This window comes from Pomacea canaliculata, linkage group LG4 (genome assembly GCF_003073045.1).
Source record: "Pomacea canaliculata isolate SZHN2017 linkage group LG4, ASM307304v1, whole genome shotgun sequence".
Lineage (NCBI taxonomy): Eukaryota > Metazoa > Mollusca > Gastropoda > Architaenioglossa > Ampullariidae > Pomacea > Pomacea canaliculata.
This window is the reverse complement of record NC_037593.1, coordinates 19,373,240-19,389,810: the sequence shown is the minus strand read 5'-3', so window position 1 is coordinate 19,389,810 and position 16,571 is coordinate 19,373,240. Positions and strand designations below refer to the sequence as shown.

The window sequence follows — 16,571 nt, the reverse complement described above, 5'->3', positions numbered from 1 at the left end:
CGTGTGTGCTGGCTCTTACCGCACTTACGTGGGCGAAAATGCTGACGGGAAGAGAGAGAGAAAGGAAACTGAAATCGCCCGGCGGATGCCCAGAAATAAGAACAAACCGGGAGCGCGAGAAATGCACTAGAAATGCAATCCGTCGTCAAACCTCCAGCAATCTGAAATAACCTAATAGACCATTCTGCAGTGGTGACAGTCGCAAATAGAAGCTGGTGACAGTTCAGAGTATTTAGTTTGTATAAATATGTGTATTTATTGGTGTGAGTCTGTCAGATAATAAAGACGTTCTTTTCATCGTTATTCATTAATTTACAATCTATAAGGAGATTCTTTAGTTCATTCGATTTAAAAAACAACAACACAAGGCGATCTGTTTCTGACCTTCAGGTGCCGTTTCCCCTTGCAGCTCCAACGAACTTTATAGAACTTTACCCTTTATTTTCAACTAAAAGAGAGATATTGTTTACTGACAGAACAAGGTTTATAACCAAGACCAGACATTATCATATAGCTCATTATCAACATTTCGTAAACTGTTAAACAGGTCACAGAGCTGTTGCGTAACATGAGAAAAATTGTAATCACGTAAATATTAATCGCGTGACGCATCAAGGGAAGGAAAAAACGACAATACCACAGAACAACTTCCCAAAACAACCGAAAATTTAGAGAGAATAACCATCCAGGCTTTTACAAGCGGTCGGCAGCATTAGCTCGTAAAATAACAAACAAACAAAAATCCCCAACACCATGATCAATAAGTGGCTGGTAAAAAAAAAAACACTTGCATGGGTCCAGAGAATGCTGTACAATGTGCTGCCTAATCAGACTCTCTCCGTCTATACCGGAAGGACACGTGATGTTGGATCAATACTGATCTTAAATATATTTTTTTAAAGACGAGATTCTTCGCAAGGACCGTCTACAAGCGACAGGTCTCTTCAATACCGCTGTCAGAAACAGTCTCGGTAAAAATAAATGCAGTTTTTAGCAAATAAATAAGAAATGGCGGGTGTGTACTGGTGAGTGTGTGTGTGAACGCACTTTCCCTGTTTCATCTGAATAAAAATACAGTGTGGTTTCCTCTCTCTTTCTTCCACGTGAAAAAACACGGAACCTGCTAAACGGAACTAAACATTACAGATAGCTGTGCTATACAGTTTATTTTGAATGACAAAGGTGTTGTGTAGGAAGCGGTGGTAAGACGGAGCGTACACACAGACATGAACATAGGCGCACACAGAAGGCGGATTCACACAGACATGCACAGGCAAAAGGGCGCGCGCGCACACACACACACACAAACTGTCAGACGAGGTAAAACCCGACTAAGTGATCACTACTCACCGTAAGGCAGCGAAGCGTTGTAAGGAACACTGAAGGCGCTGGTGCGGTAGGTGGGCGTGACGACAGGTACCCCCAGGGTGCCGATACCACTGAGGGTAAAGGACTGGTAGCCTGACGTGGTGACGTATCCCTCTGTGTGCGAGTATGAGTAGCCGGGGCAGGGCGATAGACAGGGGGCGCTGTGCGGGAAGAGACCGCCGTAGCTGCTCAGGCAGGAGGAGGCGCTGAGGACAGGAGCTTTGCTGGGTGTGTGGGCGCCCACCACGTCCACCACGCTGGACGGTCGGTCCTCCGCCACCGCCTCCTTCTCGCGAGAGCCAGGCGACAGGCCAAGGTGCACGGCGCCCATCGCGTTAGTCACCTCCGTCACGTGAAGGGCCGACGCCGGCGACGAGCCCGGGCCAACTGGGTTGGTGGAGGCTGACAGGTCCTTCTTGCTGGCAACGCAGACACCGGGAACCGGGGTCATGGTCGCGTCAATGCAGCACGTGTCGCCACGGCCCTCCACCCAGCGAGCCGTCTCCGCGTGAACACCAGCGCTCCGCTCGGCCGGCGACTTGTGCTTCCACGACACGCAGTAGCGGTCGGTGCGCGCCGCGCGCTCCAGGGCCAGCTTCAGGCTCTCGCGCTCCGCTGCAATTAGAGCCCGGGCATTGAGACTTGCCATCCTAGGTCTTGGCCTTTCTCTTTACCACCTTCTCTGCCTCGGAGCTGTTTGCCTTCTTCCCGCCCGCCTTCTTGCTCTTGGGCAGGGGAAGCTTCTTCGAGTCCATCGCTTTTTTCTTGACTTGCTGGCCAAGCTGTTCCCTCTTCTGCATCGTTTTTGTGCGAGCTTTTTGGAGTCTGGACGAGCGCCTTGGACGAGGATCTCTTGCTTCTATCGCTGGTGCTGTTGTCCTTCTTCGGCGACGGAACTTTCTCGAACAAGATGTTCACCATGGCACTGGCAAACAAGCTGGCTTCCCTTTTCGGCTTGAGAAACGATTTCAAACTAGGAATTTCTTTCTCTTGCGAGGCTTTGTCGTCTTCTTTGAAACGCCGGACTTTTCTTTTTCCCGCCTTCTTCTCCGGCGCCAATTTGTTTCTGTTGCCCACATCAGCTTGTGTTCTCTTGTCCTTCTCCTTCCTGTCACTGACACAGCACTTTCCTTGCTCCGACTTTTGCAGAATTACCAGTCTTCCTGTTTCCATTGTTTTTTAGAGCATTGCTTTCGGGGACAGAGTTCTCGTTTTTTTTCCCCGCGATCATCAGCAGCAAACAGCCTGCTTTTGTCGCGTCTGTCGAAGGTTTGGCGACCTTCTTGGCCGTCACAACCTGGGCCTTCACGTCCCTTTTGCCCTCTTCTCACTGACCGCGTCAGACGGAGGGCTGGCGGCGTGACGCTTCTTACTGGCGGACCTTTTCTTGCCATCCATGCTGTTCTTGCCAGACCAGAACTGCTGCACCATCTCCGGGAAGAAGGGTAGCGTCTCGTTATATGTAATCACCTTTTCCGTAGCTTTGCGTGACCCGATGCTGTGAGCTGATTTGTAGCTTTTGTTTTTCTGCAAAAAGAAACGAGGGAGTTCAACAGTAAGGACGAATGGTCTGCTTTAAAAGGGAATAAGTAAAATGTGTAAAAATACCTAAAAATGTGTAAACGGACATAGTGTTCAAATGTACAGGCCAAGCGTAATCTCTGTCGTTGCTTTAGCTTCCCTATCCGACGATTTACAGTGTTTCTCCCATCATGCTGCAGAAAGCTGCCTTCTAATGTATCGCGACAGGCCGTTGAGGCCCAAACGAAATATTCAAGCCCTAGCATTCTTATCCCCAATACTGGAACCAGACACGATCAGCCAGTGAACTATCAGCAACATAACTAGATGTCTTGAGCACCCTGTATCCGCGGCCACCCATAGATATGTAAATGGGACAGGAAACGGGAAACCTTTGGCGAAACATTTCTTATTTGACGCATGCTTGAATAAGCATCGGCAAGCGCCCCAGTAAGTCTCTAGGCAATCCACGACCAATTCATGTTATTTTACATGTTACTAAAGCAACCGATACGGAAGAAGCAATAGAAGAGTGCTAGGATCAGAAGTGCTGGAATCACATGACTCGAGAAGTGTGTGTGGTTTGTTGATTTTTTGTGGGGGTTTTTCCTTTGGGGGGGGTTCGCATTTTACGCATTTTGAGCAGTAATTTCTGTTCACTTGCGTAGTGCCATGATAGGACGTGTGCGACAATACAGATACGGTGCTGCACAATTTTTCGATTTCTGGGCATGGGTCGGATGATTATGATATTACTTGCATAGAGCATCTCCCCTGCCTCTCTCATACACAAGAGAGCTCAATGCGCTTTAACATGGCGCTAACCCATATATATATATATTCTTAGGCTTGTACACGTATAGTTATACATAAACACATAAAATGCGTATACAGCTGTCAAAAGAATTCCATATCGTCTAGACCCTACAAGAAGAATTACAGATCGTAAATTATGTTCCAGCCACATTCTTATTTATCGTGCTATCAAATAAATGAAAGCATGTCAAACACCCTTTGCCAAATATTTTCACTGTCTGCGGAGTACGCGATGCGTGAAGGTATTTTGAAACGCACTAGTGAGGTCCTGTGCAGCTCTCCCTCCAGCTGTGACTGCCAACAGTGAGCCCATTGGGAATTAGTGCTATTAAAATACCACACCAACACCGGTAGACACATGGGTCTGTCACCATGTCCCAGCGGTTTTTCGCCTAGGCCACATTTATTAATCAAACCATTTTAATCATGCCAAAACACGTCTTACGAAAATGCGAATATAATATATCGTGGTTTATTTAAAAACAGTGCCAACTGTTTGATTTCACTGTGTTCATTGTTCTGATGCGATCTTACGAAACGAATATGCAGAGAAAATTGGAGTGACTGCCACAACCACACACACACACAAAGGAACTCAATATACTTGTTTAACAGTATACAGTGCACGTATAGTTTCTTTCTCTCTCACTCACACAATGTGAGATAGACAGGCACGACCTCAAAAGGAAATTTGTAGCCGTTAAAACCCAAGGCCTATAATTTAATTTCCTTCTTTACAGTTTCCTTCTTATCCGAGTGACTTAAGAGAACAAGCAAAGATGTCGAACACACACACACACAGAATTTCTTACTAGAAAGCAAAGATGGTGTGCATTAGAATGATTACAAATGAAGTATGGGTGCCGACAGATTATCAAATGAAATGGATGCCATGATTGACAAGTCCTTTATAAAATCCAGAGCAAGCAACAGAAAGGATTTTAAAAGTTTTGTGGGGTTTTTCTGATAATATAATCATGATCACAAAAACTTAATGCAAACGGCTGGACTGGATGTGTGGAAGCGTAACAAATTAAACGGCAACCTATCAGTACAACAGATACAAGTAAGAAACAACTTAAATGGCTGAAAAAAATGAGCCAAACTAAAATCGCTGACCAATTCTGTATGGTTGCTTTTGAAAACTCTACAGCCGGAAAAATGAGAAGTGCTTAAACAATACAAACCAATCAGTACATTTCTCATAAAACGCAAGACTGAAACTGGATAAAAATGTTGAGCACACTGCGGTGCATGACAGGTCTACAGTGTCTACAACTTAGATCTGTTCTACGGCGGGCAGTGGGTAGGAGACAAGAAAAATGTTAGTTTGAATATAGTTATAAAAAGAAGCTACATGTATTACATCCGGCGTTTGCTCGGGTCAAATATCTTCAAGTCACATCGCACATCTCAGCTTTAGTTTCAAGATCAAGGATCGTTTTAAACATGGCGTCCACGTTCTTTTCACACCTTCTGCTCGGTGATGTCACGACTAAAATCTACAGCAAATCAAAGTCAAGTATATACACGTCCACACTGCTGGAAATGTATAAATGTGTGTGCGTGAGCTCTGTGCGTACTGCCAGCAGAACACGTACTACATGAATATTTTTCACTTGGCTGGGGATGAAAGTGCTCGCCTGGCTGTGAAGATACAGCTTGCCAGTGTCTGAGGTGTCCATTTAGGGTGAAGGGGAGAAGCCGTTCTTCAGACGGTAATATATATTTTTTTCCAACCCGAACCGGTTTCCTTACCATTATACTAACCAAGACTGTCCGGATTAAAAGAAAAAAAAACAAAACAAAAAACAAACAAACAAAACCCACACACACCAAAAAGCCCAGCAGAAATATATAAAGAAAAACAATCCCAGCTGTGAAAGCGAGTTAAGCGAGCACGCGCACACACACTCACATACACAAAGGATCGGTCACCAGCTAATTACAACGATAACGTAATCTGTTTCTGTATCCTCATAGTTCTGTTTAGCCTACCTGTCATCGACCTCGTAGTACCGACAAGCTGGGAGGGAAAACGATGTCTATAACATGCCACCCACATACCGTGTCGCAAACTCCTGATGTTCACGGTGCATGCGCACTTCCAACGTAGCGCTCTTCGATGGCAGAAGAAACGAAATGACCGCGTCGAGCTGATAGTGAGACAGCTCCAACTTGGTGATTATGCACACATGGTGTCTCTGGCACGCGCATCAAGATTCTGAGACAGATGCGGGGCTGGGAAACGGGGGTGATGGGAAGTAGGGGTTGGGGAAGCCGTGCTGTATACAACACGACAGCAGGGACTGCGTGCCAGCGCTGCTGTCGCTGTTGTGAATGCAGGGTGGGAGGGATACCGAAAATAGAAGACACAGAAACCTGCACACCGATTTGTAGAACCATACCATTTGTGAGCTAGCAGACCCATTATTTACGAGTACTTGCTAAGAACGTACCATGAAAACCCCAAGTCACAGGTGCGCTTTCTAGGTACAACCTAGCTTCCTACTCAATTTTATGTTTCATCTTATCTATATTTCCACAGTGTTCATTTTCTTTTTTATTTCTAAATTTTAAGCAAACAAAATTTGCTGATACTTAAGTTCAACTACATTATTTTTACCACTATACAATTTCTCTGAACTAATTTCTTCCCGTCTTTTTAAAGTCTAAGCCTACCTCTGTATTCTTTACCTCTCTGTGTATTCTCTTCCTCTGTAATTTATAATTTAAATTATTTTATATCAGTCTATCGTGAAGACTTTGTTGATTTGAGGTACAGGGCGACTTCCACTGCAGTGTGCTTGCAACACAGACCGACGTAAACAGCCCCTCACCACTGCTGTGCTGGTCAGCCTGTGTCCAAGCGCGGGAGTGACTGATGGGTACTAACAGTGTGCCCTAGTGATTATTAAAATTATCTGTTCCGAAAACTGTAATAATACAAGTAGCAACTGAAACGTGGGAACCTAAACCTGACTCCATCTCTAAATTCTACTCGACAGCGAAGCATATGGGCGCAGCGTGTGTACATCTTCCAGCAACATGCTTACACTTTTCACTTCCATATACCACCATCAGTCGCAATGAAGCCGAGTAGCCTGACCACAACAATGCTCCAGTTTGGTATTGTGTACATGTTCTGCATGTCTACCTGTTTTTGTGTGTGAGTGTGGAAAGAGAGGGTGGGCCTATACATCACTCGATTTCGAACCAGCATCCAAGGTAATCATTAATCGGTCGCTGGCCTTCGCTTGAAAACTGATGGATTTAAACTCCTGGCACATATGGATGGCCACTAGACACGAACGGAACGGCGCAGTGACCAAAGCGGCGCGTGCACTTCAGGTGGGAGGGGACCGTAAACTCGCGATCAATACCCGCGAGTACCAACACGCTGTACGACTGTTTTGGTATTTGAGCTGCATGTGCACGAATCAAGGCCCACCGTGACCATCTAACCCTACAGCCCCCTGCCCGAAACGTTGGCCTGTCTGTTTACTTTACCTTCGAGGCCTGGTTGCCGGCGGTCTTGGCAGATACCGTGTTTCCCGACACAGGTTTCCGGACGACACAGTGGTCTCTGGACGCCATGTTTTTCGCCGTGACGTGCTGTTTCGCTAGCGCTCTGCTAGAGGGCGCTGGTCCGCGAGCAGCCGACACACACTGCGCACGCAGCGAGCCGCCATAGAGAGCGAGAGCAAACGCTAGCTTTGAGTAGGCGGCAATCACAGTTCAGTTTTAGGGGCCAAAAAGATTATGTACTAAGATTGAGAGAGATTTCAGATCCACATCTTTGCCGACATCCGTTGATCTCAAACGAGGTAGCTAATATTTGACAGTACCCGCTTTTAAATTATCTAGATCAGACTGCTCCGCAAAGCAAAAATCACTTCGAAAGAGTGGATCTACTGAAATCGCCGCAGCTGTTTGGTAACATTGAGCACCAAAACAAAAAAGGAGGACCAGGGTGAAAAAAAAGTAACTGGTATTTTTAAAGACTTAATATTTTCAAAGTTTACATTTCACACAAAACTAAAATAACTTTTATGCCATGAGTGGTGTGTTTTCTGCGTCACTCAAAAGGTTGATGCTGCAGTTATTATTACGAGAATGATGATGATACTGTTCTTCCTTTTTTTTTTCCCCTCTCTTCCTCTCTAGTCTCCTCGATCAAGTTTTCTTTTTTTAAATTCCTAGTCAATAACTTCTCTATTCTGTTCTTTCTCGCTTTCCTCTCACCAAGGTTTGGACCGTCTCTGTTCCTTCACGCTCTCCTCTTAAAAGTTGAATAAATTAGTCAGTTCGCCAGACAATTAAGGTATTACCGCATTAGTGTGCTGGCTTGCGGGGCTTGGGGAGGGGGAAAAGGCTGACCACTTATGTCACGCACTAATCGTCACGGAGATGACCTCGGGGATTTAGCTCGGCTACGTAACACCTCTGACCTGTCCCTGTTTCGTCGAGTACGCACGACAGATCGAGAAGTCCCATCCCCTACCACCACCCCCGACCCCCGAGTGATAAGAAGTGTGTCGCGAGCGCCCCGCGCACCTGTGACAAGTAAATATTGCCCCGCGGGGACTAGTAGCCAGTGCTCGCACTACAATCTCGCCTGTAGTTACACGGGTACATCACATTCTTATCCACCAACCAGGGCAGAGTCACGTAAAGAATTATGACATGACAGGCAGATAAAGGTGACGTTGTGGTCACATCCAGGTCTCCAACAATAACAAATTGAGACTCACCACGGACCCCCGACAGCAGCCATCAGTAGTCAGTAGGTTTGGTTTTTCCTTCTTTGTGCCTGCTTATTGACCACCGATAGCTGCTGCGGATCGCGTAGTCGCGTAGTAAATCATCCTCTAATTATATCCAGGAAATTATGAAAGAAATAGAAATCCTGAAGTATACAAAACGATGCACAAGCGAAGTGTGAATGACACACACACACGTTCATGTGACTGACAGATCTGTGAGATCTAGAAATGTAACATATCTAGACAAGTAGTTGTTGATAAAACGTATATAAACAAATTAAGAACGAGCTAGAGTATATATCAGATTTGCACGACCTGCTGTTTCTAAACCTGGACAGAAATTCAGGCCTGACGGGTGTTTGTTGTGAGACTGATTACTTTTCAAAACGCGAACCTGCAATCAGGTTCGCGGCATCAACTGGACAAGGTGTCATTCAAGGGAGTTTGACCATCATCATGACAAATGGATGATGACAATGCCGATTATTAGTTAACTAGGAATCTACTTTAATTTTAATTTTTCTATCATCACTTTATGCATAAACGTATTTTGAAAATAAGCCCTCTACTCATGACCAAAGCAGATATTAAGAAATATTACTTTTAATGGCAAACAGGTGCAGTGAAAAGAATCATCCGTTTACGTAAATAAATTTAAATATATGTTGCATATGTGCTACAAAACCACGTTTGCAAATATGTGCGTTTTCATAGCCCTGTGGACATAACAGACACTAATCAAGGATGCAATGGAAGACAGGAATAGAAGCGAATTGTGTAGACAGGTCCCAAGGACTCATTGACATCAGCCTCTGGTGGAACTGTGAAAAGTAGATGCCGACATCTCCCAGCAGGCGCACTGAACTATTTTGTTTTGTGTCTTGCCACTGTAGGCACTCTTTTTTTTCACACTCTCTAACTTTTGCTCTATTCGCCTGATGTTTCTGGCAAACGTATCATGCTAAGAGGACTTCTACCCCTTCCCCACCACCACCACAACCCGCAAAATCCGGCAACAGGAAGTTTAGTCTGGGTCTTCGACATCTCAGGAAAAAAAAAGTGGCGGCGTTCTTTCGCTCAGAATACATCTGACTGAAGTTAAACATCAGCCTGGAATACAGGGGCTTCGAACCCATTTTTTACGACGAATTAAGTTACAGGCGTGCAGTAACGCTGACGTCATCCATGCTGTAACCCCAGTGTCACGAACGAAGGCTGCAACGCTAGGCCTTAAATCCATGAACCTTTGACCTTTATGAACAAAAATAACTATTGTTCATTACTGTTCGGATCGAGAAATGAATGAAGAGTGTCTTCCTCCAGGCAATTAAATGGTGTAATGCCTGTCTCACCTCCTTCACCCGGAATAAGCGTTTTGCGCTTTGTGTGGTTGTGTAACAGCAATCTACATCACGCCGAGAGAGCACGCGGCTGAGACACTGCGCCTTCTCTCAGATTCTCGGACAATTGTCATTAATCCCAGAAGGCGGGTTATTTAAAGTAACAGCGGTAGACTAGGGTATATACTGCCACTGAGGTGGTATAGGGCAGAAATACAGGTTCCACACTCATCTCTTCTTGTATATGTGCTGAAAACACGTTATGAAAAAGTGATGAAAAAAAAAGAGACACACTTGAACGTGATGACAGCGTTTTGTAGGATGGGGCATATGGGATGTTGTAGGAATATATGGAGTTATTGTGGCTGTAAATATATATAGTGCAATTGAGAGATAATGTGCACTATGAAACAATAACCTAGGGACTTTTAGAAACCCTCAAGCCTACTTCAAGCATAGTTAATGCTGCCTAGTCATGAAGAAAGGCGCACTGTAGGTTTGACATCCACTAGTGCAACGGCAGGAATGTGAACAAGAACCCCTGGTTGGATATTATTAGCTTAATTGTTTGGAGATTCATACAACACATTTTCACATGTAGTACAAGTGATTAGCTGGCATCAAAGCCAACTTGTTCTCGGTTTCTCGCTGTCAACATATTTAAACATTTACTTTTTATTTTTGAAACAAGAGAAAAGCAAAGTCTGTTTTTGTTTTTTAAAAGTCGACTATGTCTTAATCTAAGCTTCACATGCTTAATTAGGACAGTTTAAAAAATTAGTAACCATTCTCCACTTAACTTTTGTTATGAAATTATATATTGAAACTTTTGTTTTGAAATTATAGTCTCCTCTGACGCTGTTGTACCGATTTCATTTTCAAGAAAGAAACGTGTCAAGAAGGTACAGATTAACCTCGCCTTGCAGCTAGCAGCTATAACTGCTGTACTTCACTAACGCCGGGCAGTTAGGGTCTTCGATGAGGGACATCAAGCGATGAACGGCCGCTCTATGACGTCATTAGCGTGTCCCACAGGATCGCGGTAGCAACAAGGCGACACGTCGTCCGCATTAGGACTCTGGGCCTACCTCTCCCGTTCCCCGCAGCATGCAGCACCATGCAGCACAGCAGCAGAAGTGGTAGCAGCCGGCTGTGCGTTAGAAAGGTGTGCGGCAAGATGGGGCAGAAAGCGGGTCAGGTGCTGCGAGAGAGGGTTGAACAGCGGGTCAATAGACATTCTAGGGGTGAAATACATGCACCGCCAACTGCACCTTCCACGACGTCAGCTCCCCTCCTACGAATGTGAAATCTGTGCTGCGCCAGAGTATCTCAACCCCCACAACTTCACTATTCCTATCACGCACACACATCAATGGCACCGTACTTCCGGCGGTTCAGGAGAAAATTTTTAAATGATGTATCAACTTTTTCAGGTTCCCACCGGAAATGATATCAGGCCGGTTCTCAAACCATTTACAATATACATAATTTAGAAGACAATTTCGCAAAATCCGACATTTTCTCTCTAAAGTAACAGAATTATATCAGGTACCATGGGGACTAAAAAACCTTTTTGTGTGTGTGCGTGTGTGTGAAACGTGACGTGTTCAGGTCTTCGATCTTTTTCGACGGTAAACTCTAGTCGCTTAAAGTTTAGCCATTAGTAATCCCTAAAGAGAAATGATGAAAACGCACGCATGCGCGCGAACGATCGATCAATCGAAAAAGGTCTAAGGACGACCGAAAGCGGGTAGACTGTCAACCGCGGTATCCGGTGCCCTTCAGTGACCAAAAGGTCACGAGGAGGTTCAGTCGACTGCGTGACTTTTCAGTTGTCTCACGTCCACAGATGTCGACTACGTGACATTTCAGCTGTCTCTTATCCACACTTGCAGCCCTCTCTTCCTCCTGCACGTAGCATCGCATTCTTCCGCGTTTGCAGGCGCGCCTTTCGCGCGGACGTATAGACTGTAGACTAAACTTTCGCGACTACTGCGCGCGCCAGACCAGAATTATGCGTCACACGAACACAGTCGCTGCTGTCAGCAACCGACTCGGCGAGACAGTTTTATAGGTCTCAGCGCGAAGTCAAGACGACGCATGATGACGACCACCAGGCTGACACCGTGTAGGAGCCAACACGTCAGCATTTTACACTTCTGACGCTGCGCCATCTGAGTACCTGTCAGGAAACGACAGAAGGTAACTCTGGTCTGAACAGCTGTGAATGATGAATACCGGAGACCAGTGTCCTTGGGCTACATCTTTACTAAAAAGACAACTAATGCCATCATTAGTGTAAGTCTGCATTCCATGATCTACGTAACGAAAACTAACCAAATAATGCAAGAGAGAATACAGAGATTAATGGGTGGGAGCATAGTTATCGGCGCACAAAAAAAAAAAAAAGAGCAATGAAACAGTTACGATAGTATTTGCGCACACAGATATCATAGTCTAAGGTCATGGATAAATTCGTTGAGACTGCAACACAGCTTTGCTTGGCTAAAACACACATATATCTGTCCTGCCCTTTTAACTTTTCTGGGGAAAAGATTTGTGAATGCGCATATAGTTTTGCAAGTCCTTCGGCGCTTCTGCGCACCTCTCAGCATGCGGACGGTTGATAAGGCTGCAGAACATAACGAAGCAGTCTGTTGATGCCGACTTATTGCGCACGTGAGCTCGGGCTGCTTTCACGCTGGATACGCGTGGGGAGGAGGGCGGAAACTTTCCACATTCCAAATAGGGAAACAAATACTCAATACACAGGTAGCCTTTAAGAACAATTTCCAGTATTTTTCCGTGTTTATTTTTTGACACAACTAAATAGGCTCCCTTTTCTTCAGAAGCTTACAGAAGGATCTGCATAGTAAAACAAATTTACTTACATTATAATGTTATGATAAGTGACAGTTTGAAAACAACGTTTTAAGGGTACGTTCATATGGGGAATAATTTTATTTTATCCTGCAGAAAAAGAACCTTTACAAAAGAGCGACGATGCAGGCATTTGTAACTGGCGGACATATTTCTTAACGAAATCATTCTTAACAGACATCAATCATGTCCATATCAGGCATGACGAAACGTTAGGACAAGGAATCGTATACACTATGTACTATGTGAAGACAGCAATATCCATTCGACGACGATGACGATGATGATGGGTGACTATGTCTACGACACCAACTTGTGAGTGGGAAGGTGGGTGGCTGAGTGGGGGAGGTACGATTATCTTTGGTTTATGTCAACTGCTCGTGTGTGAGAGTGACTGAAGAAATTCTGACCAGAACAATAAAACTAGACACGTCAAGCATCCATGCCACACCGCGACCCAAGACAACGCATTTTACACTCACATCAGTACAAAAAAAGATAAATAAATCGGCTGGCCTGACACAACACTCCGAGAGACTGCATACTTATTACTGCGGCGTACTGACCATGTAGCTGACGACGTCACTATGCCTCCCCTCCCAAAAGCCGCTGTACGTGTCCGTGGTCAGTCTACTAACAGCGCAGTTAGTGGCATGACGTCAGCAAGACGCCAAACCCCGCAGTTGGTCTCACTGGCGTCAGTGTAACAACGACGCAGTGCATTTCACCGACGTTACTGCACTAACAAGTAATGAACGCGCATATTAGTGTGGCGAAAAAGCCCGTCTGCGGCACCGAAAAAACATCACTGTAGCTAAAAAACAAAATAAAGTTCAATGTTATTAACGGATTACCTTGACTATGGAATCCAACAGGTGCTAAGACAACGGCAATCTCTGGATCTTTCAGCAAAGTGTGTGCGCGCGCGTGCATGCATGCATTCGCGTGTGTCTTTCTGCCTGTTACAGTCTGTATCTCTATAAGGGGAGAAAGACAGTTCCTCCTCGATTCCACTCACTGTTGGGAATCTGTTGTTAAACGCAATGTTCTTCAACTCTAAAACAGGACATGAACACAGGCTATCTCGAGATCCCTATGGGGCAGGAGTAGGTGGCAACTTTCATAAACTTTCGCATACCACTAGTCCCTGGGTTATTTTTATAGCGCACAAAGGACAGTGGATATTGGTTTGATCGGCCTGTGTGTTACAGATCGAATTTCAGCCTGGGGATGGGGAAGAAGGTGTCACCATTTGGCAATCAGCGAAACTTCTATCTCAGTGTAGCCTCCAAGGCAAAACGTTGAGGTAATAAGGAAAGATTTGACAAAAGATTTCGTTGAAAAGCTGCAAGATTTGCCCTACTTCACAAAGCGACAGTTCGTCCCCATAACCCTTCGATCGTTCGGGATGTTAGAGATATGTAAAAGACCACTGTTTTCTCGAGGCCAGTGTCCTGTGAGGGATGTGTCCATCTCTTCTCCTTTACTTTCCTCAACATTCTAAAGGGTCAGGTACCCATTCCCGACCACTCAATCGACTGGAGGAAATTCGCTGTCCATTCGGGTATAGAAACAGTGCGCCTTCGAGTTCGGTCGCCAGTACTCTAACCACTCGACTACCCATTTCACCCCAAAAAGGGACATGGAGATCCTGAACTACATTAGTTCACAACAGGTCACAATCCTCTTGTATTGCCCAATGAATCAGCCTTCCGGTGAAAATACCACAGGCCTCTCAGGCCCCGCAGATTTCACGAACGCTCGGTCTAAAGAGAAACACACCAGTGTAGAAAGCCTAAACACAAGACAGGTCTGCTTCTCACTGGGTCCTCCACTTCGGCAAAACTCTGAGACTACCTGCGACAGAGTGTTAACACTCTTTCGTCCACGTTCAGTACAATCTTCGTCCTAAAGTATGGATGAGGTGTCCTCAGTCAACTACCACAGAGAATCAGAACACAGGTAAAATTAAATACAAAAAAAACAACAACAACAGGATAACAGCCAATCCCCCTCCCCTCCACACACATACACACCTGCAAGACGGTGGACATACTCCAGCTGCTATGAAGAAAAAGAACATGTGGCTCTTTTCTGTCACGTGCTGTTGGTGCCAGCAGGTCACTTCAACCTGTGCAGTCCAGGGAGTTTGGAGGAAATATAAGTGTGTTTATTGCAGACTTGGAGCATCTAAAACATCCCGAGACTAAACAAGCTTGCATCTTGTTACAAATAGAAAACGCTGGAGAGACCAAACATTACATTTAAACTGCATCATGCAAATTCAACACACTTGGTGCGGAGAGCGCTCGGCGACACTACGACAGAAACGCAGCAGACGACATTCACACCCGGAAGGTTGATGTGAAAGACAAATTTGAAAACAAACATCTGACATTTCTCCAGGACGGACGGGGACAGTTTTGTTATCGTGATTAAAGCAGTTGTTTGGTGATGTGGTTGTTTCAGCTGGATGCCAATTTTTCCGCAGGCTGTTTGGGGAACTGTCAAGCAGATCTGAAAGGAATGGGTGATCCGCCTTTGCGTCATCAGTCACGGGCTCTGTACTGATGCTGGGAACTTGACCCAGCGAGAAACGCTTTGCACTAGAGCAAAACAGAAACTCGTGTGTACACCAGATAACGCGGTAAGGGTCAGTCTTCAACGTTTTCGGACGAGTAAACCCTCTGCTTTTACGCCTTGATGAACTGTTAACGATTTGTCAGTTTTATAAGCAAATGTGTGGTTTCTGTTAGCCGTACAAGGCACACACAAACACGATACGCGAAATCAATAAACATCTGTAATATCGTTGATCATTAAACAAATTCTTGTAGTTTCAAGGTTTCTGAGCCACCGCTTCTCTTTTGGGTTCACGATTTGGAAGCAAAATATTATTTTAAGTTATTACACTCCACAATTTTGTAAAATACATGTAATAATAATCCTGCGTAATTCTCTTACTGAGAACTATATCGATCGATAATCTGAAGCTTATTTAATTAGTAGATACGTCCTCGATAGCATTACATGAAAATTGTCAAAAAAGTATGCGGAAGCGATCGTGATGAGAGGGGTAGATTGCAAAGTGTTGTATTACAAAGTAGTTACTTCATTAGCAGGAAATAATGCAGCAACTATATATTGCCTTCAGATTCAGCCCAGCAGCCGACAGTAGGCTTAGAGTCAAAATAAAATGCAACAACTCTTACCACCAGTTAACACACTCATGAATGTGTATTACTCAGATACGTCCATGACACGACACACTGACACAGGCAGCACGTATAGCGATGACCAGATATCCTGTCCCGCCTTAATTTCGGTCACGGTTGTCATGACGGGAACTAGTTTCTACTTGGCTCGCTGTTTTTCGATGCGTGCGCAAGGCTACAACGCAGCACGCACTACACTTCTTCCTTGTCTACATGAGGTTTATACCCCACATGTGCACACATCGCTTGGGACCTATTTACGGTAGGCTAACGCAGCGCCTTCATCAGCGCATGCGCGTTAGTTATTTTTAGATCACAACACGTTTCGTGGTGTTGAAGCAGACGAGAGCACAAACTGATGATGCAATGTCTATGTGTATTATCTGCTTGTCATTTGTTCCATGACGATTCTGTTCAAAAACCATGTGTAAGTTTTATTTGTCAATTGTTTGTTTAAAAAAAAAAGCGAGAGAGGGAAAATTTTACTTAGATGACTTTTTAAAGCCACGTACGGACGTACGTCCGCTTTGTTGGAAAAAAAAAACCCCAATAAAGAATCGATATATAAAAAAATATATAAAGCATATATATATAAAATCGGACGAAAGCAAATTTTTAAGAAACGCTAGGTTAAAGGGATTTTTAAGATAACATGTAATAATATA

The 16,571-nt window shown here is 44.7% G+C and overlaps 1 protein-coding gene across 2 annotated transcripts in view; it reads right to left on the bottom strand.

The window, feature by feature from the left end:
- LOC112562137 overlaps positions 1-16,123 on the bottom strand; it is a 32,633-nt gene extending 16,510 nt beyond the window's left edge. The window contains exons 1-2 of one of the 2 annotated variants that reach the window (XM_025235186.1): positions 15,904-16,123; positions 1,351-2,895 (exon numbers count right to left, since the gene is read on the bottom strand). In XM_025235186.1, coding sequence (XP_025090971.1) covers positions 1,351-2,017 — 667 coding nt within the window. In that variant the 5' untranslated portion in view covers positions 2,018-2,895; positions 15,904-16,123. Of the gene's footprint in view, positions 1-1,350; positions 2,896-7,215; positions 7,345-15,903 lie in introns of those variants that run through there. The other variant, XM_025235187.1, reaches the window with a different exon arrangement.
- Positions 16,124-16,571: the final 448 nt, after the last annotated feature.